Source organism: Apostichopus japonicus, chromosome 16, assembly GCF_037975245.1.
Source record: "Apostichopus japonicus isolate 1M-3 chromosome 16, ASM3797524v1, whole genome shotgun sequence".
Classification (NCBI taxonomy): Eukaryota; Metazoa; Echinodermata; class Holothuroidea; order Aspidochirotida; family Stichopodidae; genus Apostichopus; species Apostichopus japonicus.
Genome location: NC_092576.1, coordinates 28306408 through 28325775, shown reverse-complemented (window position 1 = coordinate 28325775; position 19368 = coordinate 28306408). Strand labels below are relative to the sequence as shown.

At 36.2% G+C, this 19368-nt stretch overlaps 1 protein-coding gene across 4 annotated transcripts; it reads left to right on the top strand.

Moving 5' to 3' along the window:
• Positions 1-361: 361 nt before the first annotated feature.
• Positions 362-15527, top strand: LOC139983251 (uncharacterized). 4 transcript variants are annotated; one of them, XM_071996672.1, is made up of 5 exons: positions 362-382; positions 1735-3747; positions 4147-4314; positions 7637-7856; positions 8936-15047. In XM_071996672.1, the coding sequence occupies exon 2, from the start codon at positions 2274-2276 to the stop codon at positions 3426-3428; it is 1155 nt and encodes a 384-aa protein (XP_071852773.1). In that variant the 5' UTR covers positions 362-382; positions 1735-2273; the 3' UTR covers positions 3429-3747; positions 4147-4314; positions 7637-7856; positions 8936-15047. The 4 variants fall into 4 exon arrangements, with proteins under 4 accessions (XP_071852773.1, XP_071852774.1, XP_071852776.1 ...); XM_071996673.1 differs by lacking the exon at positions 362-382 and adding an exon at positions 1260-1341 and having other exon boundaries at positions 8936-15527; XM_071996675.1 differs by lacking the exon at positions 362-382 and adding an exon at positions 1260-1341 and having other exon boundaries at positions 1735-3714.
• The last annotated feature ends 3841 nt before the right edge of the window (positions 15528-19368 follow it).

The following is a 19368-nucleotide window of genomic DNA, read 5'->3' as shown; positions in this document are numbered from 1 at the left end:
TGTTAAACACTTTCAGTTTTTTCAGTGGAAACTGTTTTTTTATATATATATATCTGTCTGAAATAAGTACTTATTTGTAGGGTTAGTAAACGTTTGACACAATGGTCACTGAGATGAAAGTCTTTGTTACCATCTCACTGTTCAAAACTATTGGAGTTTGTAAAATTCAAGTTCAAAATGCACTGATCGGTTTCCATTGCCTTAAATAGATTTCGAGACAATTCCAGTCTTTCTTTGCACACATGCATGTCAATCCAAAGAGGTGCAATTGGTTATAGTGTGGTTCAAAGTTTGACCTAGTAATACAAGCGTAATATGTTGAAAGCATCTTTCGTATGCAGACTAATATCTCTTCGTAGAGGAAGGATACGTTGGTTTAAAGGTAGGGGTATACTGGTTATCAATCATTAAGCAAGTACCATAGCCGGCTTCAGACCGAATATTCAAATTGCCAGAACATACAGTGTTTTGGATTGTATTGTAGTTCGATATAAAGAATATGCGGGTTAGGGCTGGATGGGAATACAACCATGTCTGCATGACGGAAATATTTCAAGCACATAAAGACGTAATGTTCAAATACATCGTTGAAAAAGTTGGTTTGTTTACTTTTTATTACAATTTAGAGTTCTGTACAGTCTGTAGGATATATGTGTGGTTAGCACATCATTTACACCTTCATAACTGACGACAGCGGACAGTCAAATTAACCGACTACGTTATAATTTACATGGTAAAAGATTTCATCACTATGGTATGCCCTGATGCTGTCTCGTACTGTATATAGCATACTGCAAAATGCTCTTAAAATATGCTCAAGATTTTTCTCTTTTGCTTTGGCGATATTTGCAAACTGCTTATACAACTCTAGATTTGTGGAGTGTTAGCTCGGTGGTGAACGCCGGAGCCTTTCAATCATGAGGTCCTGAGTTCGAGTCACTCCAAGATTTATGTATGTCGTCCAGTTACAGAGTTTTGACAATTGATAACCCATAATCATGGACGTTAAATATGAATGTAAGAGACTGACTTCGGTCAGCTGGAGAGCCTTGAGAAGGATATAAAATACATACATACATAGTTATCATTTACAATGCGTAGCAGAATACCATGCATACGTTGCACGTTATTCTATTATGTACAATGCATACACAAGCATTTTGACGTAATCGTTGTTTGCATCTGGAATATCAAACTTTGACCTCCTTAAAAGATTATTAAACAATACTGATGAACGGGTAATTCCATTAGCTTCGTATTTATATGTTTGTTGTATTTTTTTACTGTATTCATATACGTGTATTACGTGTATCTGCAGCACTACAGTCAGTGGAGTAACAGGTAATTTAAGCTTAAAATTTATATACAGGTTATAACAGGTTGAAAACACAAAATAATCGTATGAATTAGCTGATATTGTTTATTTGTAATATTCTTGCATGTTCGTTATTTGGTGTAGCAGAATTGTACTGCCAAGATCTTTTGTACCCATTAACTTATATGAGGCTACATCTGTTTGGCTCAGATGCAATTCGAATGCGATCTGAAATATATGGGTTGTCTTCCGGTAATTATTGTTTCTAAGTTGATGACGTTTACCATACCGCAACCAGATGAAGACAGTTATTGTAATATGCATTTTCTATTATGGGTAATCTGTAAACAAAATAACGAAGTTTCAATGTATTTCAGTTGAGTTATACATACGCTCTGATATCATTTTGTTTATTATAGACATGGCGATGACAGAAAACTGGTGGCAAAACTTACCTTGTCATTTTCATCCATCATGGCGTCTGGACGAGATAACGAATCTTGACCTCCTACAACTGAAGCGCAAAGCTCAAAATAATGCAGAAGACTCGATGGTAGTGGAACACAAGATATATCAAGCCTTTCTCGAGTATCCGTGTGGGAAATTCTGCAACAATAAGAAACCTAGTCTTACTAAAGCCCTGAAATTTCTCGAGCGGGCGGACGAATACATAACAAATACTTTAAGCGAAAACAACGAAGCTAGGATTGGCTACGGAATCGTGATTAATTGTTTTCGCATGTGGAAAGATCCATACCGAGTTAAATATGAAGAAACATTGAGAACTCTGAACGAAGAGAAGGAGAATTTCCCAAAACACGAACATTATATATTTGCTAAACGTGCATAGTGTCTTTCCCGTTTGGGGCCAAAATGGATCGAAGAATCACAAGTGTTTTTTGATAAGGCATTGAAAGGATACCCCGATAACTGCCAGTGGCTGTTCGAAAAGGCCTTGATGTTCGGAAGAAGATCACGACTATCAATTGGTCAATATGGTTGGACTAAAGATGCCATTAAGAAAAAGCAAGAAAACCTGAAATCGGGAAAGGATATATTGCAAACCATATTACAAAAAGAGCCTGATAATAGTCTTGTCAAAGTTTATATCGGTGAAGTGTTATCACCCTTAGGTGAGTCAAAGGATGCAGAGTTATATATCGCAGAAGCTTTAGAATGTAGCCAAAATGATGCCAAAGTTGCTGAAAAGGCAGGTTCAGTTTATAGAAAACTTGGCAAAATTGATGTTGCGGAAGATATTTTTAAGGACCAACTTACAAGGAAGGAAACAGCTGAGGCGCATTTTCAGCTGGGAAAACTTAACAAAGCTCGCTTTAACACTAAAGACACAACTAACAGTGAGGAATATCTTAGTCAAACCTTAGTTCATTTCACAAAAGGACATGAAATAGATCCTGCCCATAACCCTTGCTTGATAGAAAATGCTGAGATGACAGCAAAAGTTGAAGATTATGAAGAAGCTAAAAATTTATTCACAGATATATTTGAACAAGAAATGAACGGTATGCTATCTGCTGGAGATAGTCTATATGTTTACACGGTTGCTGCAAAATTAGGCCAAAGGTTACTTGAGAAAGTCTTCGACATGGACGAAATCGTCAATATCTACTACAGATTAGTTACCCTTTGCACCAATCCTAAAAGAAGAAAAGAATTCATTAAAAAGATAAGAAAAATAAGCGAAAACGTAAGCTCTGTACAATTTCAACTGTATGCAGTATTTAAAATGGCGGAACTGAAAAGACGTTTCGGTTCCTACTCCGAATCGATATCACTTTACGAGCATTTACTCAAAGTCAAGAATGGTGACGGAGAGATGGTTAAAGTAAGGGAGATCAGAACCGGATTGTCTCTTGCACAGGTGGAGAAAAGACTCAACGACGGATTTGCAGACAATGAGGAAAACCCACAGCAAATATACTCAATGGTTTCCTCAACGATCGAGCAAGGAAGTCTCGAGGGTAGCTATCTATTTGCAACGGCAGCTGAAAAACTACTTTCGATTTTTTTTTCACATAAAGTTAGGTATCCCTTGTACACTTGCACGGATAAAGTTAATCCTAGACGAAAAAGTCGACATATTGCATGCTGATTTTGAAGTAAATGGTGACGACGAATTCGCCAAAATGATTCATATAGACGTGAAACAGGATTTAATAAGAAAGCTGGTGGAACAATTTTTCACTTATGATACTGGTTTGGCAGATAAAAGGCAAACGAAAAACAAAGGTTTCCTACTGAAGGTTTACGACTCACTACAGAGACTTCGCAGGGAACGCTTAGATTTCGAGTTGAAACTCATCAAGTCCCACATCGATGGAAAATCATGGAATGGTACCTGCGGGAAAAAGGCAACCGCAGTACTTCTACAAGCAAGGGTAATACTAGACCATGCTATTCATTTATATCGGGTAAAATGTCATGCCTTTTTTTCTAAATGAAACTACTCGGAGAGGATTATATGTGTTGAAACAAATCTGTTCTATCTTCGACCAATATCAAAATTAGCATATCAAGGTAATGAAGTTTAAACTCTAAATATTAAGCCTTTACAAGTCAATTTGTCAAAAGCCAGCTACATTAACTATGAAACAATATCCTTAAAAACTGCTAAAAGAGCTGTTTTCGTCATTTCAAGATAGACGAGATGTGACTGCACATACAAAAGATATAGATAGATATTGGATATGGTTGTCGTAACAACACAAACTCCTAACTGATTGTAATCACATAATAAACAGTATCTTTTTAATTCAAATCATATAATGTTCATTCACAAGAGGGAAGTATATTTATACTCCTAAATTTAGATAGAAGTACTTCAAAAGGAACCATGACGTTCCATCTTTCCCATACATTTCGATTGGGAACAAGCATCTGTGGAAAAGGAAACTACGAAGGAAAAGCTACGTGGATGGTGTGCGAGTGCATTTCCAAAATATAGTATGCTGTCAGACGTTTTTGAAAATCTGCTCGAGGTAAAGACTAATGTTTAAACCAAAAAAAATCACTGTATAAGAATTGTCGCATATACTAGGAACTGCTTAATGTTTGGAACGCTCCTTTAACGCTAAATTGTCGACGCCGCCGTTGTCTCCTCAGTACAGGCCTGAATGTTAATGTTACCACTAGACAGGCCTGAATGTGAATGTTACCATTAGACAGGCATGAATGTTAATGTTATCATTATACAGGCCTGAATGTTAATGTTACCATTGCACAGGCCTGAATGTTAATGTTTACAATTGCACAGGCCTGTATGTTAATGTTACCATTGTACAGGCCTGAATGTTAATGTTACCATTGTACAGGCCTTAATGATACTGTTGTTACCATTGAACGTGCCTTAATGCTAATGTTACCATTGTACGGGCCTTAATGTAAATGTTACCATTGTACAGGCCTGAATGTTAATGTTACCTTTGTACAGGCCTGAATGTTAATGTTATCATTATACAGGCCTGAATGTTAATGTTACCATTGCACAGGCCTGAATGTTAATGTTTACAATTGCACAGGCCTGTATGTTAATGTTACCATTGTACAGGCCTGAATGTTAATGTTACCATTGTACAGGCCTTAATGATACTGTTGTTACCATTGAACATGCCTTAATGCTAATGTTAACATTGTACATGCCTTAATGTAAATGTTACCATTGTACAGGCCTGAATGTTAATGTTACCTTTGTACAGGCCTGAATGTTAATTTTACCATTGTATAGGCCTTAATATTAATGTTACTATTGTTCAATACCATTGAACGACACTTATCATTGAAAGAAGAAATGTTTCACCAGCTTACTGAAAATAAAAGTTACTTTGAATGATTGAACTATGTCGCATTTAAGCACAGTAAATTATACAATAATACGGGCCCACAGTACATAACATCGATAACTCGCTAAAATATGCTTGATCGAGTATGTAATTTCGCTTTGAATTGCTAAAATGTTATTTCAGTATATAACAGTGTGAAGTTTTCCTCTTAAGTATCATATCAATTTGTTTTGTCGCATTTCACGTACAACTCTGCCCGTCCCCCGCACGCGAATTTTTTTCCCAAACAGGTTCTCAATTACGGAGTTTTCAGCCAATCAGATTGCTCGTGACGTCAGCATCAAACGCTTGATAGTTCGAAGACATACACTGAGTTACAGACTGACACTTAATAAAGTCTTGTTACGCGGTTTCCCTGCAAACGCCCTAACTTTTACTTTTAATGCTTGGATAACATGTTGACCTTACTTATGGTACATACGCTACATTCTATCGGTTTCGTGTTTACGCCATCCAAGATTCGTCAGCCGTTCTATTGAAATCGGAATTCGTTTCGTGGAATGGGTAGGCCTACACCAAAATCAACTTCACGACGCGAGTTCAGCCTTGAATGAATATACGCAAAACAGTTTAGTGTATAGTCAAGGCTTCATAATTGACGCACCCCCGTAATTGACGCACCTTCAATTATTACTAGCAACGATAGAGCAGGCCACCTAAACTTTTTGCAGTCAAGCAGAATTACATATTTCATGAGTTTGAATCCATTTCAGCTATTTGATGACCAAATTGTGGAATTTTTAAGCTTTTAACACCCTTCCCCCCGGTTTTGTAGCCTACGTTCAGTTTTTGGGCATTTGGAAATCTTGCACCCTAAAAATAACCAACATTTCCTCAATATCATGGACAACACTACTCTCTGGGACCTGATCTGTCTAAGCTTAGAGGCTCAAGTATAGCAAACAGCATCTAAAGTCAATGGCTGTATACTAAAGCCTTCACTACAGTTAGCTTATCGACGAATGTGTCAATTTAGGGGTATGAAAGAACTTGACACGGCAGACATTTTGTGGTCAAGTTCTGCTCAATTGTACGTTGCATATGCACAGAACAATAAATATATTGAGATCATTACATTTCTGAGGAACCACACATATGAAAAACACATACAGTTGAGTGATTTTGATTTTTCCTTGATAGAAATCGTTGATCAAATCCTTAAGTGCGTCAATTATGAGCCCACCATGCTACAGTATGATGTATTTCCGTCACTGCACTGTGTACACAGTTATAATACATATAGGCCTATATCGCATGTGTTATGTACCCCTGTACGAAACTTTCACTGTGCGATGTTATCGATAAATGCCTTCACAGAAATCTTCGATCAAAGTAGATCATACAATACTAGTGTGCTCATTATGTCTAAACCAATTCCAAACACATCTACATATATTTACGAAAAGCTGCGGGTAATTTTGAACGGGTATATCTTCGTTGCAACGAATGGATGCAGACATTTTGATAACCTCGAAGTGAAGGGTTTTATTGTTATGACGTAACTTTTCCGACCAATCATGAGCGACTATTTATACACAATTGAGAACCTGTTTGGGAAAAAAGAAATCGCCCCCCGCACACGCAAATCCCGTTCAAACGAAAAATTTACAAATATGAACTTTGGAGCGCTCGTTTGATGTCGTACATGACTGATATTATTTGATACATGGATTTTCATGTACACCCAAGTGTACACTACTGATTGAGGTGGGGAAAATTAACAATAAAAGTTGTACATAGGGACCAGGTCATGTTTTTTTCTACAGTGAACAACATGGTTGAACTTTAGACCACGCGGTGTTTAATAGAAAATGTCTGGATTGAGATAATACATAGCTGACTGAATACGTCATAGTGTAAACTAGCCAATGATGTCATTTTCTTTTACATTTCTGACACTCCCACATATGGACTTAACCCAATTACAAACCCTTGCAATAAAAACGCCCAAAAATGAATATTCATAGTCACGCTCGTCTCGCCTTGAATACCCGTGCATGTGCATACATGTATACATACACAGCCTTACTAGCCCCGTCCATTCAACCAATCGGGATAAAGAATGAGGCAATATATACATTTGAAAGCTGTAAAATTGACAGTGGAAATGAGACTCTTCCATTGACGCAAATTGATATGTCAAGTTCCTCCTTAAGATTTGACTTAATGTAATGGTCTTTATGTTAAACAAAGTATAGTCCTGACAACCACTTTATTTTATACACCTCACTTGTTTAGAGGGCTGACTCCCAAAGCATTAAAGAGATGTAGAAGTACAACCTTCCAATGGCCTATTGCATATCAAAATTATGTTGATATGTTGTACAAACAGACATCTTATAACTAGATAAGAATGAGATAGAAGGGAAGCTGTACATTCTGTTCAAAACGGATTTAACATACGTTTAGTTTTCATCGTAAAATATCAATTGAATAAATAGTTGTTAATTCATTTGTTCAGGTTCAGCCGATTTACGATAGCAATAACTTCTGGCTTGCTGCTCTTGGAAGTTTTTCAACGACCGAGAAGCATAAATCTTATCAAACAAGCGAAACATTCCCGTTAAAACTAAAAGATGAAACCAAACCACCCATCGATATTGCGATTTCGGAAATAATTGAAAAAAAAAACAATTATGAAGTGGAAAGGCTGTCGCTTTTCTTTATGGAAAAGTGCAAAGGTATGTGAAATCCAACATCCGATGAATATTCGTGATAGATTCATTCTTGGTAATGAGGCCATGATTGTGGCGTACAAGCTTACACGAATCATTTAGAGTATTGATTTATACCTAATGTATAATCTAAGCATCACTCACAAAGCACCATTTGGTATCTAAATGTATATTTTGCTTATGATGAACACTCTACGATGCACCTCCATCAAACATGTGAATCAGTTGTAACTACCCAAGGCCCTAAAACCCTCCTTTACGACTTCACTCTCTCCTGACCTTAAGGTTCATACCCTCACATAAGTCAGTCTGGGGAGGGGGTGGGGGATGTAATTTCCCCCTGATGAAATATTGTACGTTACATACGTCACTAATTCTTGTAGGTTTTGAGTTGTTCACTACAAAACGGAAATTTCACCTGAGCTGTTGATTTTTTTTTTGCTATCAAGATATACAATAGATCTCTACCATCCCCGTCTTCGATATTGGTTTAGAAACGTCATGCAGATAGCTTTCCTTGATATGTTGCATACCTTCTCTAGTTGAGTCATTAACCACATCATAATTGATTTTGGACCTTGACATTTCATTTCTTCACCTTATACGTTTGTCTGTGTTATTCCGTAGTACAACCTCTGAGGTAGGTGTGAATATCTAAACTTTGACGATTATCCAGTATGATACCTCCCGTAATAATCAATATTCCACAATTCCTTAAAGGGTGTGAAGACTCGCGCAAAAAGAAACTTCTAATGCCGGTAATTTGACCTAGTTTCGAATGAGGTGTAACAGAAGTATTAAACACACACAGCTTGCTACCGTCGGTAATTAGACACTAGTGTACAGTCATTACATACAGCTGCGGTCAATACACACAGCATAATATACAAACGATACAGCGTTGGACATCTCAGGTCCAGCTAAAGATAACAATTAAGGTATCACGTTTCATTACTGTCTGCATTTTGTAGCGAGTTTTATTTTTATGGGGTAGGTGTTTTGACCGTGTGTTTACGTCTGGACAGTCCCTTTGTCTTCCCTCCGCATTCGTATGATACAATTTCTCTTTTCTTTCTTTCTTTTAGCAATTTGAAACTAAACGTAAGAGACGAGGAATGGATTCTATCGATCTCATGTTCATTACTGGAACCCGGTTACCAATTTAACTCTCATCGAAAATAATTTTCATGAATCACCACAGGGCACCCTTGCGAGCTTTCGTTGACTTATGGATGGGTTATACTGAGGCTCAACTACTCACTGTCTACCAATTGACTGTGTATTCAGTTACCGTCTGGATTAAGTGTTTGTTTATCTTCTTATGTCTAGATTTTGATTTAGATCAACGGCTTTTGGAGGTAGATGCACAAGAACTATTGCGACCATCGTAGCTTAACACTATTTGATGTTTTGTGCAAATTCATTGCAAAATCTACACGCTTTGCACATTGATCATATCTGAAATGTCATGTCGTGTTGTATATAAGTAGTTTATCAAGTCTAAACTAGACTTTGTCCTTTTAGAGTACCCGAACAACATTAATGACATGTCATGTACAGAGTAGTAAAGGATATTATACGACGGAATTATTTTATCCGGTAGGATGTTTTAAATTAAACTATAATATCCCCCCGGATAAAATAGTCAGAGGGAGATTATGCAAAGTCACACCTGTATTTTACTGAAAATACGACATATTTTGACAGTGTTGACCCTTATCATACCTGTATTAATTAATAGTTTACATTTATTATTATATTTGATACCCCTGACAAAAAAATAAAAAAAATAAAAAACAAATCTATTGATTTGAGTCGGTAGTAAGCACCTTTCCTTCCAATTGGATATTCTTCTGACATTACATGAGTGTATAGAGCAATGAGCTGTCAATAACATACAAAGATAGTAAGAACGTTAATTAAATGAATTCAATATGGTTTTCCTCCTTTTAATTTGTCTCTATAAAGCATTATCAACAAAGTCTAACATTTGTCAATCTTACCAGTGATAAGTTTTATTACTTACTAGTTTTTTGTTCTAGTGAAATTCTTTTTTTCTTCCTCTTCTTGATGAAGGATGCAGTGGTTAGTTGTGTTTTTATGATTTTGAATTAGATTTATATTACTTTTAGTATAGCGCCACCTTTTCCTTTGCGACCACTCAGATCTGTTAAATTGTTTTGGTTACAGTTTTTTTTTCTTCAATTCAGAAGCATCGCTTGGTTTAGATGCGAACATTTAGCATTAATCTTGCTCATTTTCTAACCTTTGAGTGTGATAGTCTGTGAGTACTTGTATTTTTTCACCGCTTATATAGGATTACAAACTTGTCAATCACAGTTATTATTGGCCAGTTTGCGCTGTGATTTTGAGAGGTACAATAATGTTTGTTATCCCCCATTTTATGTATTACTGTATACCAATTCCGCTACGTTCCAGTATTACATTGTTGCTTACGGTTGTTTATTGTGATATCTTTATTATTGCAAGTACTTCACATCTATGCTTGGGAATTCTATTTACCATCACAACTCATTCAGTATGTTTCTTTACCTTGGGCTTCCAATAGCGTGATATTTAAAAATCGTAATATGTGCATGATGCGCGTACAGGGTACGTGTAGGTCAGGTTTTGGTTGAATGGAGTCTAGGTTGGAACTATACAAACTACATATCATGTGTTCCCTACGTTGGCATTGAAGTGGACAGTTTCGGATAACCACAAGAATGACAGTCAGTACTTATTTGCCTTATCTATGTTATCTATGTTAAATAACGTTGACCTTCACCACGAACTATAATGACATGTGTTTGTATACAAATACAGCTGTTCTAGTCTTTGTTTTGGGGTTTGAGGAAAAATCGGTTACATGGCTGTATAGCGCCCTCAGTTTTTAGCGTGAGGAGAGCACATGTGGTGTTTACATAATTTCGTTATTGACCAGTAAGTAAGTGATAAACATTATTATTATATTTCTTCGGAGCATTAGCTACCAAAAACATTGTTAGGCTATCCACTGTACATTAGTTGATGAATAATCATGTAAATTATGGAATCGATCTGCTTTGTAATTTAATTCTCACAATTATCAGATGAAAAGTGGTGCATGAAATTAAAAAAACTATTTGATGTCTAAGCTTTAACTGGCGGTTGGCCCTCTTGTTTAGCACTAACACTATTCAAGATAATGATGGACGAATCTTCACCTCATCGAATCTGAGATTACACCACATACTAGACTAGTCATAGCTGAACATGCTCTCTAGAGGCTTCTCCATAGTAAGTTTCCATTTAGACTGTCAGTGTTGCATAAAGACTAACAGGTCCTGCTGTACTGGAACCGATTGTACTAGCAATCAAAATCACAATTTAAACATAGTTCATGTGCCACCAGCCGATGCTCATAGCTAGTACATTAACTACTGTTGCCACCTGTAACACAAGTTACCGTGTTACGAACATAAATCAGTAATTACTGATGCACGGTTGTGGGACAGGAACAGTAGTAACATGTGTTACAGGTGGCACCGGTAGTTACTGTACTAACTATGTGTTTGAAGTAAAGGAGGTACGTCGGCTTCATTCCAGTTCACACTTCTCTTGAAATCACACTCAGCTGGTATTTATTTGCAAAAGCTTTATAACACAGACGAGCTCCGTTCTCGTCGAAGAGATCGTCCACATATAAAATCCCTTCTTTATAAAAAATATTGTTAGGACCTACATTAACATTCATGCGTAAGTGAGAGTATTCTACATATATTCATATCCGAAAGAGTCCGTGGGTGGCATGTACGTGATGTCACACCACGCCTCACATATATTTGTTTAATAAAACCTTTCGAATGTTTTTGACATCGGATTTCTTACAATTGCATTAGAAAAAAAAACAGTGTTTAACCAAAAGGTAGTAGGTATAGATCGAAGAAAACTTTCCACGGTCCATCCATATCATTTGTTTAACGGCGGACCCAGGTGCAATTCAGACTTTTAACAAAACATTCAATGTGAGGGGGAACTTTTAACCCCCCCCCCTCACCTAAACAATCTATTATCGATGAACGTTTAACTGTGTCTAGATTGCCATATGACTGCACTCCCAAAGTGTTTGATTTATGAAATGACTCCATACCAGAAGGACCCATGAACGATTCTGAATGATTTAAGAGAGGGTATGAACGGTAATTTCGCGATTTTGGTGGTCCTTCATAGTGAGCTAGTGTGATTTCTATGGAAAAATGACAGATTGAGTTTCGTTACTGTTTGTCTTGTGGCGCAACTAATAAAAACACAATTTTGTCATACAAAGGTGATAGTAGAGTACTGCATGAGAGCCCGTATCGTTTTACGTAGTGCAATTGGTACTATTAGTATTACGTATGCTACGTATTAATAATAATCCTAGGGCGATACAGACAGTGTTGAATATGCATGTGTGGCGGGTTTTACATCCAATTGAAAGGAGGTATACCTGGCGGCAAAACAAATCCAGTTAAACAGAGCCACTTAGATTTTTTTCTTGGTTTCATCCGGATTACTTAATACTATCAGTGTCAAATTCATTATTAACAGCAAGCTATAAGACTGATCATTCATTAATTAGCACATTTTTTAATTTAAATAAGGTCACAACAGGAAGAGGATTGTGGAAATTTAAAAACTCTTTACTGAAAGATGACTGCTATTTTTACGATTGTTAAAGACACAATTGCCACAACTAATGATGAATATGCATGTTTTCCGTATGTTCGAGAGAATATTAATATAATTCCCAGAAAGGATATTCAGTGCGTTATTAATGATCAGCTGTTCTTCGAGATGCTTCTTTTAAATATTAGAGGGAAATAAATTTCATACTCTTCATACAAGAAAAAGGTACAAGATTGCATGGAAAAATAACTCATAAATGAAATTGACCGAAAACATCCGTATTGTAATGAAAGTGAGGATACAAGAAACTATATTGATGAGTTAAATCGTAAGCTTCAGTCTATTCGTGAGAAAAGACTCCAATGATGTATGGTAAGGGCCCGTGTGAAATGTTCTGAAGAAGGAGAGAAACCTTCAAAATTCTTTCTCAATTAAGAAAAAGAAACCATGTTAGTAAACTCATTAGTCACTTGAAAAATATTAATAATCAAGATATTTATGACCATGATCATATACAGAGAGAAATTTTTAATTTTTATCAACATTTATATAGTTCTCAGGATGCTTTTTTAAGAAATGAAGATCTACAAGAGAAGTTTGGTCAAAGTATTATAAAATTATCAGTATATGAGTCTAGTAACCTTAAAGGTCTTTTGACTTATGAGGAAGTTACTTGTGTTTTAAAAAAAAATATGAAAAACAACAAATGTCTTGGCTCTGATGGTTTTACTGTTGAGTTTTTAAACATTTTCTGGAATGATCTTGGTCATTTTTTGTTACGGTCATTGAATTTCAGCTATGAAAATTCGTTATCGGTTACACAAAGGCAAGGTGTCATCAACCTAATTCCAGAGGGTGATAAACCTCGTTTTTGTTTGAAGAATTGGAGACCAATTTCACTGCTTAATGTGTCTTATAAAATTGCATCTTCCTGCATTGCAAATCGTATGAAGGCAGTTCTTCCTAATATTATTTCTTTGAACCAAAGTGGCTTCCTCAAGGTTCGGTATATTGGTGATAGAATTCGTACAGTGTATGACAATATTATTAGTCTTGAAGAAGACCAAACGCCAGGGATTTTATTTGGGATTGATTTTGAAAAGGCTTTTGATAGTATTTCGATTAGGTTCATTGGAAATGTACTCCGCCTTTTTATGTTCGGTCTTTCCATTATCCAGTGGTTTTTTGATACTTTTTATAGTGATATGTATTCCTCTGTTCTTGTAAATGGCTTTTCATTTCTATTGATCGTGGTTGCAGACAAGGAGACCTTTTGTCTCCATATCTCTTTATTTTAAGTGTAGAATTATTGAGCATTCTTATTAATAATGATAATTTTATCCAGGGTATTGATATTGGAGGAAGCTGTTATAAACTTGTTCAGTATGCTGATGAAACAACCCTTTTCATGCACGGGGATGAAATATCTTTTAATATGTATTATGAAACAGCTCGATTATTTCGGTTCTTTGTCTGGGCTAAAAATAAAGCCTAGCAAGTCTCTTCTTGTTGGGTTGGGGAGTTTGAAAGGGTCTTCGTTTCCTTTCAATAAAAATATAATATCTGTTGGAATAAAGGTGATGATTTTACACTATTGGGGATTGTATTTAATACTAATCTAAGTAGTATGATTGATAAGAACTATGATAATGCACTGACTAAAGTGTTTAATATTTTAAGGATGTGGGAGACACGTAATCTTACAGTGCTGGGTCGCATTACCATTGTTAAATCTTTATTATTGCCTTGGTTTAATTACTAAATTATGACGCTCCCATTACCCAGTCCAGAGTATATTGAAAGAGTACATTCCATGTTTTTTTTCCGTTTTGTGTGGAAAAATAAACCAGACCATATAAGCCGATAATAATTAATACAAGGATACCCCGATGGGGGATTGGAAATGATAGATGTTTGTAAACATTGTATTGCTCTTACGATCTTTACGTTTGGACGTTTGTTGAAGAGCAAGAGCTCTAGTTTTGTCTGCTGTATTTTACGTAGGTACAATATAAGTGTTAAATCCTTCTTTGATAATGGGGATTTTTATTTGAAGTTATTGAGTTCAAAAATCTGTAATCCTTTTTGGAAGAACCTTTTTGAAACTACCCATAATTTTATTCATGATGTTTTCTATTTACTATTTACCATGATATTAACTATATTAAGATTGATAATTTGGAATAGCAGTTTATTTAAAGTTGGAAATAGCCCAGTATATTACAAGCGTTGGTATGACAAGGGTATACGTTTTATTGGCGATTTGATTAGTTATGGTACTTTTTATACTTTTGATAATTTTACTCAAGAGTTCATAACATATCAACCAATTTGTTGGAGTATTATGGTATTATCAGCTTTATTAAAGAAAAATGGAAGGGTTTATCCAATGATACAATTTTAAGGGTTATTTTTCCTAATAATAGTTATATAAATACTCTGCATGCAAGTGCTTCTTTTTTCTCTAAACAGTTTACAATAGATTGCTGGAGTTCTCAGGTTATGAGCACAAATCCTATATTAAGTGGTGCCAGACTATTGATATCAGTAAAAAGGATTGTTTTTTTTTCTTGTTTTGTCCCTTTTCGGTGTTCGAGTGACGTTAAAATTAGATGGTTTCAATATAGACTGTTGCATAGGATTATTCCAACTAACAAGTATTTGCATTTAATAAAAGTTATCACTTCTGATAATTGTGATTTTTGTCAATCGAAATAGATCGTCGCCGTTAGACAATGCCTAAGAAATGTAATGGATCTTGAGTTAGTTTAATACCGAAATCATTAATGAACATTAGCCTACGGTGAATAAGAGGACCCAACGAAAACATATATATAAGACTTTCTCAAATTCACGGCACGATCAGACGTACGAGAGCTTGAAGTTATTAAGAACACAAAGAATTTCCTTAAGAGAATGTCTGTTATGATCAATTAAAAAGACTGTGTAATCCGCGTATTGACGCAATCCTGTTTCATTTCCAGCAATATAATTTCCCCTTAGAATGCTATTAAAATTAATTTTTAAAGCTATAATTTCTGCACACAGAATAACAATGTAAGGGCATAAGGAGCAGCCTTGCCTAACACCTCTATTAATTGAAAAGAGGCCTGTAGTATAACCATTGTTACAAATACAAACATTACTGTTGTTATAGAAAACGTTAAACCACTTTTTAAAGCTATTGCCGAAATTAAAGAAAGTGAGAGTAAGTTAATAAAGTTCTACTCCACTCTGTCCAAGGCTTTCTCAAAGTCAACCATTAAAAGAAAACCTGGTACATTTTTCTCAGAAGTATAATTTATCAGATCTAAAACAAATCTAACAATTTCGCCAATGGATTTTCCTTTCATGAAACCGCTTTGCCCAAACCCGATTACTTTAGGAATAACGAGTTTTAATCGTGACGCAAGTGTCTGAGCAACACTTTTGTAATCGGTATCCAGTAATGTGATAGGACTGTAAGTTTTAAGGCCTGTAGGATCCTTTCCAGCTTTCAAAATAAGAGTTGTATTACCTCTTGACTGCTCCTTCGACAAAATACCATTGATGTAACTACCTGTTACTGCCTAAAATATACTTGATATCCCCCCCCCCTCCCCAACCGATGTAGTCCTAGAACTAACGATTGTCCCCTGAAGCTTAAATAATGATGAAATCATAGTAGTTCATTTTAGGCTTCCTTTAATCGTGAGCGAATAACAGCTGTGTCGGAAATATACAACTCCTGTTCTAAAGTAGAAATCTTTGACAGGAGCTCACCTTCTTTCTGACGGCGTGTTTTGGCTTTGGCTTTGGCAAAATGAAAATGATGATAATGATGATGATGATGATGATGATGATGATGATGATGGTGCAATGAGGAGGAGGAGGAGAAGGAGAAGGAGAAGGAGAAGGAGAAGGAGAAGGAGAAGGAGAAGGAGAAGGAGAAGGAGAAGGAGAAGGGGTAACAATGTTCTTACTCATCTTCACATCAGTGTGGTGCACAGGGTGGTTGGGGTAGGAAGAAGGCACCTTCCAAATTTTTCCTTCACCGACTTAGATAGAGGCCTGATAATTTGTGGAAAAGGCGTAGACGGATCCACTAATTTTTACGAATGAGGTGATGGCTTTGTGGTCTTTGGATTTGTTTTCCATGTTGGCTTTCACCCCAAAAAGAAAATTAAAAAAAGTTAAGAGATCAAATAGTGCATTCTGAGGCACATTTAATGTATACATTGGGTCTTTAATAAGGTATTAAAGTAACGTTGTGCAACGAAATACCTTTCAAGTTTGACAAAAAATTCTCCGACTGATTATGGAAGTGTGGAGCACCCCATCCCCCCCCCCACTTTAATCATCCCTATTAGATACTATACACACAGCTTATGGGACATCATTACCACAAACGAACACATCATTCAATATGGACTTCTTCGGGTACTGAAATTTTGATACGGTTTGGCCAGTTTGTCATTTTAGTATGCGCTAAGAAGCTGTTTTAGTTTGTTTGACCATTGACCTCTGACCATATGACGTCGTAAACCACACAGGTACAACCTTTGCCCAGGTACATATAGCCTACCGAACAAATTGAAGTCCGTCTGTATTATAATTACAAATATACCGTAATACCCAAAATGCATTTGATTGTTAAACGCTTTTCCGCAGCATGTTGATCAATTTGTCATTTGACCTCCTTTAATCTCGTAACCTTTGGCATTTTACAAGAATTAATACACTGTATATATCATACTACAGTAATATGTCGATCGGCCTGGAAAGTTAACCGTCGATAAATAGTTGGACAACCTACTAAAGTTACTTTTGAGTCATGATTTCAGTCATACATAATTCTTTTCGATGCTCGGATATTAAACAGACTAAAATAAACTACCAATGGGTAATACGTCGAGAGGATTGAAGGTGATTTTAATGGGTTTTAGAAGTTCCTGGGTGAAGCTGGAAGATACCGAGTTTAGTGGATCACTATACTAAACTGTACCATCTCAAAATGTAAGCGGTCACATCGTCAAAATATTCAATGTGCTGAGACAGCCCAATACAACAGTTATCATATGGTGGGTATAGAACATGTCAGTTGAAACATCGACGTAACCAGGACTTTGCAAAGGGGGAGCAAATGTTGCGATTGATATGGCGGAGAGGTGAAAGGAGAAGGGGGGGGGGGACATTTTTGAAGAATTGAAGGTCCTTAGATGCGATCTGTTGCGATGTTTTCTCAGTTTCATCATGATCATATAATATCATATTATCAGCAGATTTTGTTTCCTGTTTGAATTCCTTTTCAAGTTCTTTTACATATTATATCAGAAAAACAAACATAGTGCTTTTTTACAATTTTTCCAGTAGGATGATTCTTGTTTATTGTCCAATGTCTGGACTTTAATACATTTGACGAACTTAACTGATGGACAATATAAACTTTCATATTTTTTAAGACAGCCAGATGTGCAGTGGCCATAAAAACAAATATCGTTATTGCAGTGTATTAGCAGTTTCATAATTATTTATAGGAAGCGCGTATCACTTAGGATTGCTAGCTTAGCTTCATAAACTAAAGACGAATCAGAGAAAGGTTGAGAACGCACATTGTCGTCGTCGTTGTGCATACGGTTCGTGACACTCCATCGAGTCCGGTTAGGTAGGCCATATGTATTTTATTACGCAGTGGCCAACTATAGGCTTGTAATAGGCTATAGGCTAAATTTAGGTAATTGCATCTGCCAAACTAAGTAGCTGAATTAGTAGGTCTGAATGTTACTACGATTATAATCGAGTTAACGGAGCTGACGAGCATTCAAGATCAAAAGAGCACTGACAAAATACCATGCGAAAATACAACAGGTTTTAACGGGTTGTTTTTCGACACTGAAAGGGAAGGAGCAGTTGCCCCCCCCCCCCCCCTCGGCTACGACCCTGAATTGCAAACGTTTATCTATGCTTTTGCGGTCTTGGAAAGTGGCGAATTTAGGGTGCACGTTATACTGGGGCAATTAATTGTGGTACGGGACCTGCATAATTTGATAATCTACGATACTTTGAGGTTACTGGCTATATTTGTCATTTTGATGAGTGCTGTTTTGGTTATATGACTCTTGGCCTCAGACGTCTGACGTTTTAACTTATTACGTAATTGGTAAGGAATAGTTTGCGAAACGCATTTACGCACACATTTGACCATGTTTGACGTTTACCAGTATGAAATGCACATCACGGGATAATTTGGTGGGCTAGGTATTACGTCCTACCAAACCACACACACGCGATCACCATCTTATATATTCCCTTTGCCTTCGAAAATGGATAAGTAACAAACGACTCATGTTAATGGATTGTTCCTAACTATATATCGATACTAGATACCAAGAGCTAAATATAAACGGTTGTGCTTTACAAAAGAAAAAAACATAATCTAACAGTTTGTGTAGTTTATATCTCCAAAGTTTCGAAGGGTCTGCCTAAGTTTATTGTTCCTGTTGCGATTACAATGAAATCATGTACGACATGAGTTTTGATGATCATCATAAGTTCTTCGTCGATGGCATACACAACTAGTCAAAAACCTCGTGATAAAGTCAACGCAGAGTGCATGCAACCTTATAAGTTAAGACTTATCTGTAAATGAAGAGAAAACATAAACCACGTCTTCGTGTTCTTTTTGTATATTTATTATACTCTATATGCAGCTTGTATTGATATGTAAATTTAAATTTCCATTCAAAAGGGTCTTTACATCTTTTATCACGTCGGTTGATTGAGAAAGAGTCGACAATGCCGGTGAAGTTAATCGACAGCAAAAGATTTATTGCCAACCTTTATTTGCATTATTTTCTATATATGACAGGAACACAGTAGAAAAACGTTT

Bases quoted from the DNA above. Each gene is read 5' to 3' on its own strand.
- LOC139983251 (XM_071996673.1), top strand. From the start codon at position 2,274: ATGTTCGGAAGAAGATCACGACTATCAATTGGTCAATATGGTTGGACT.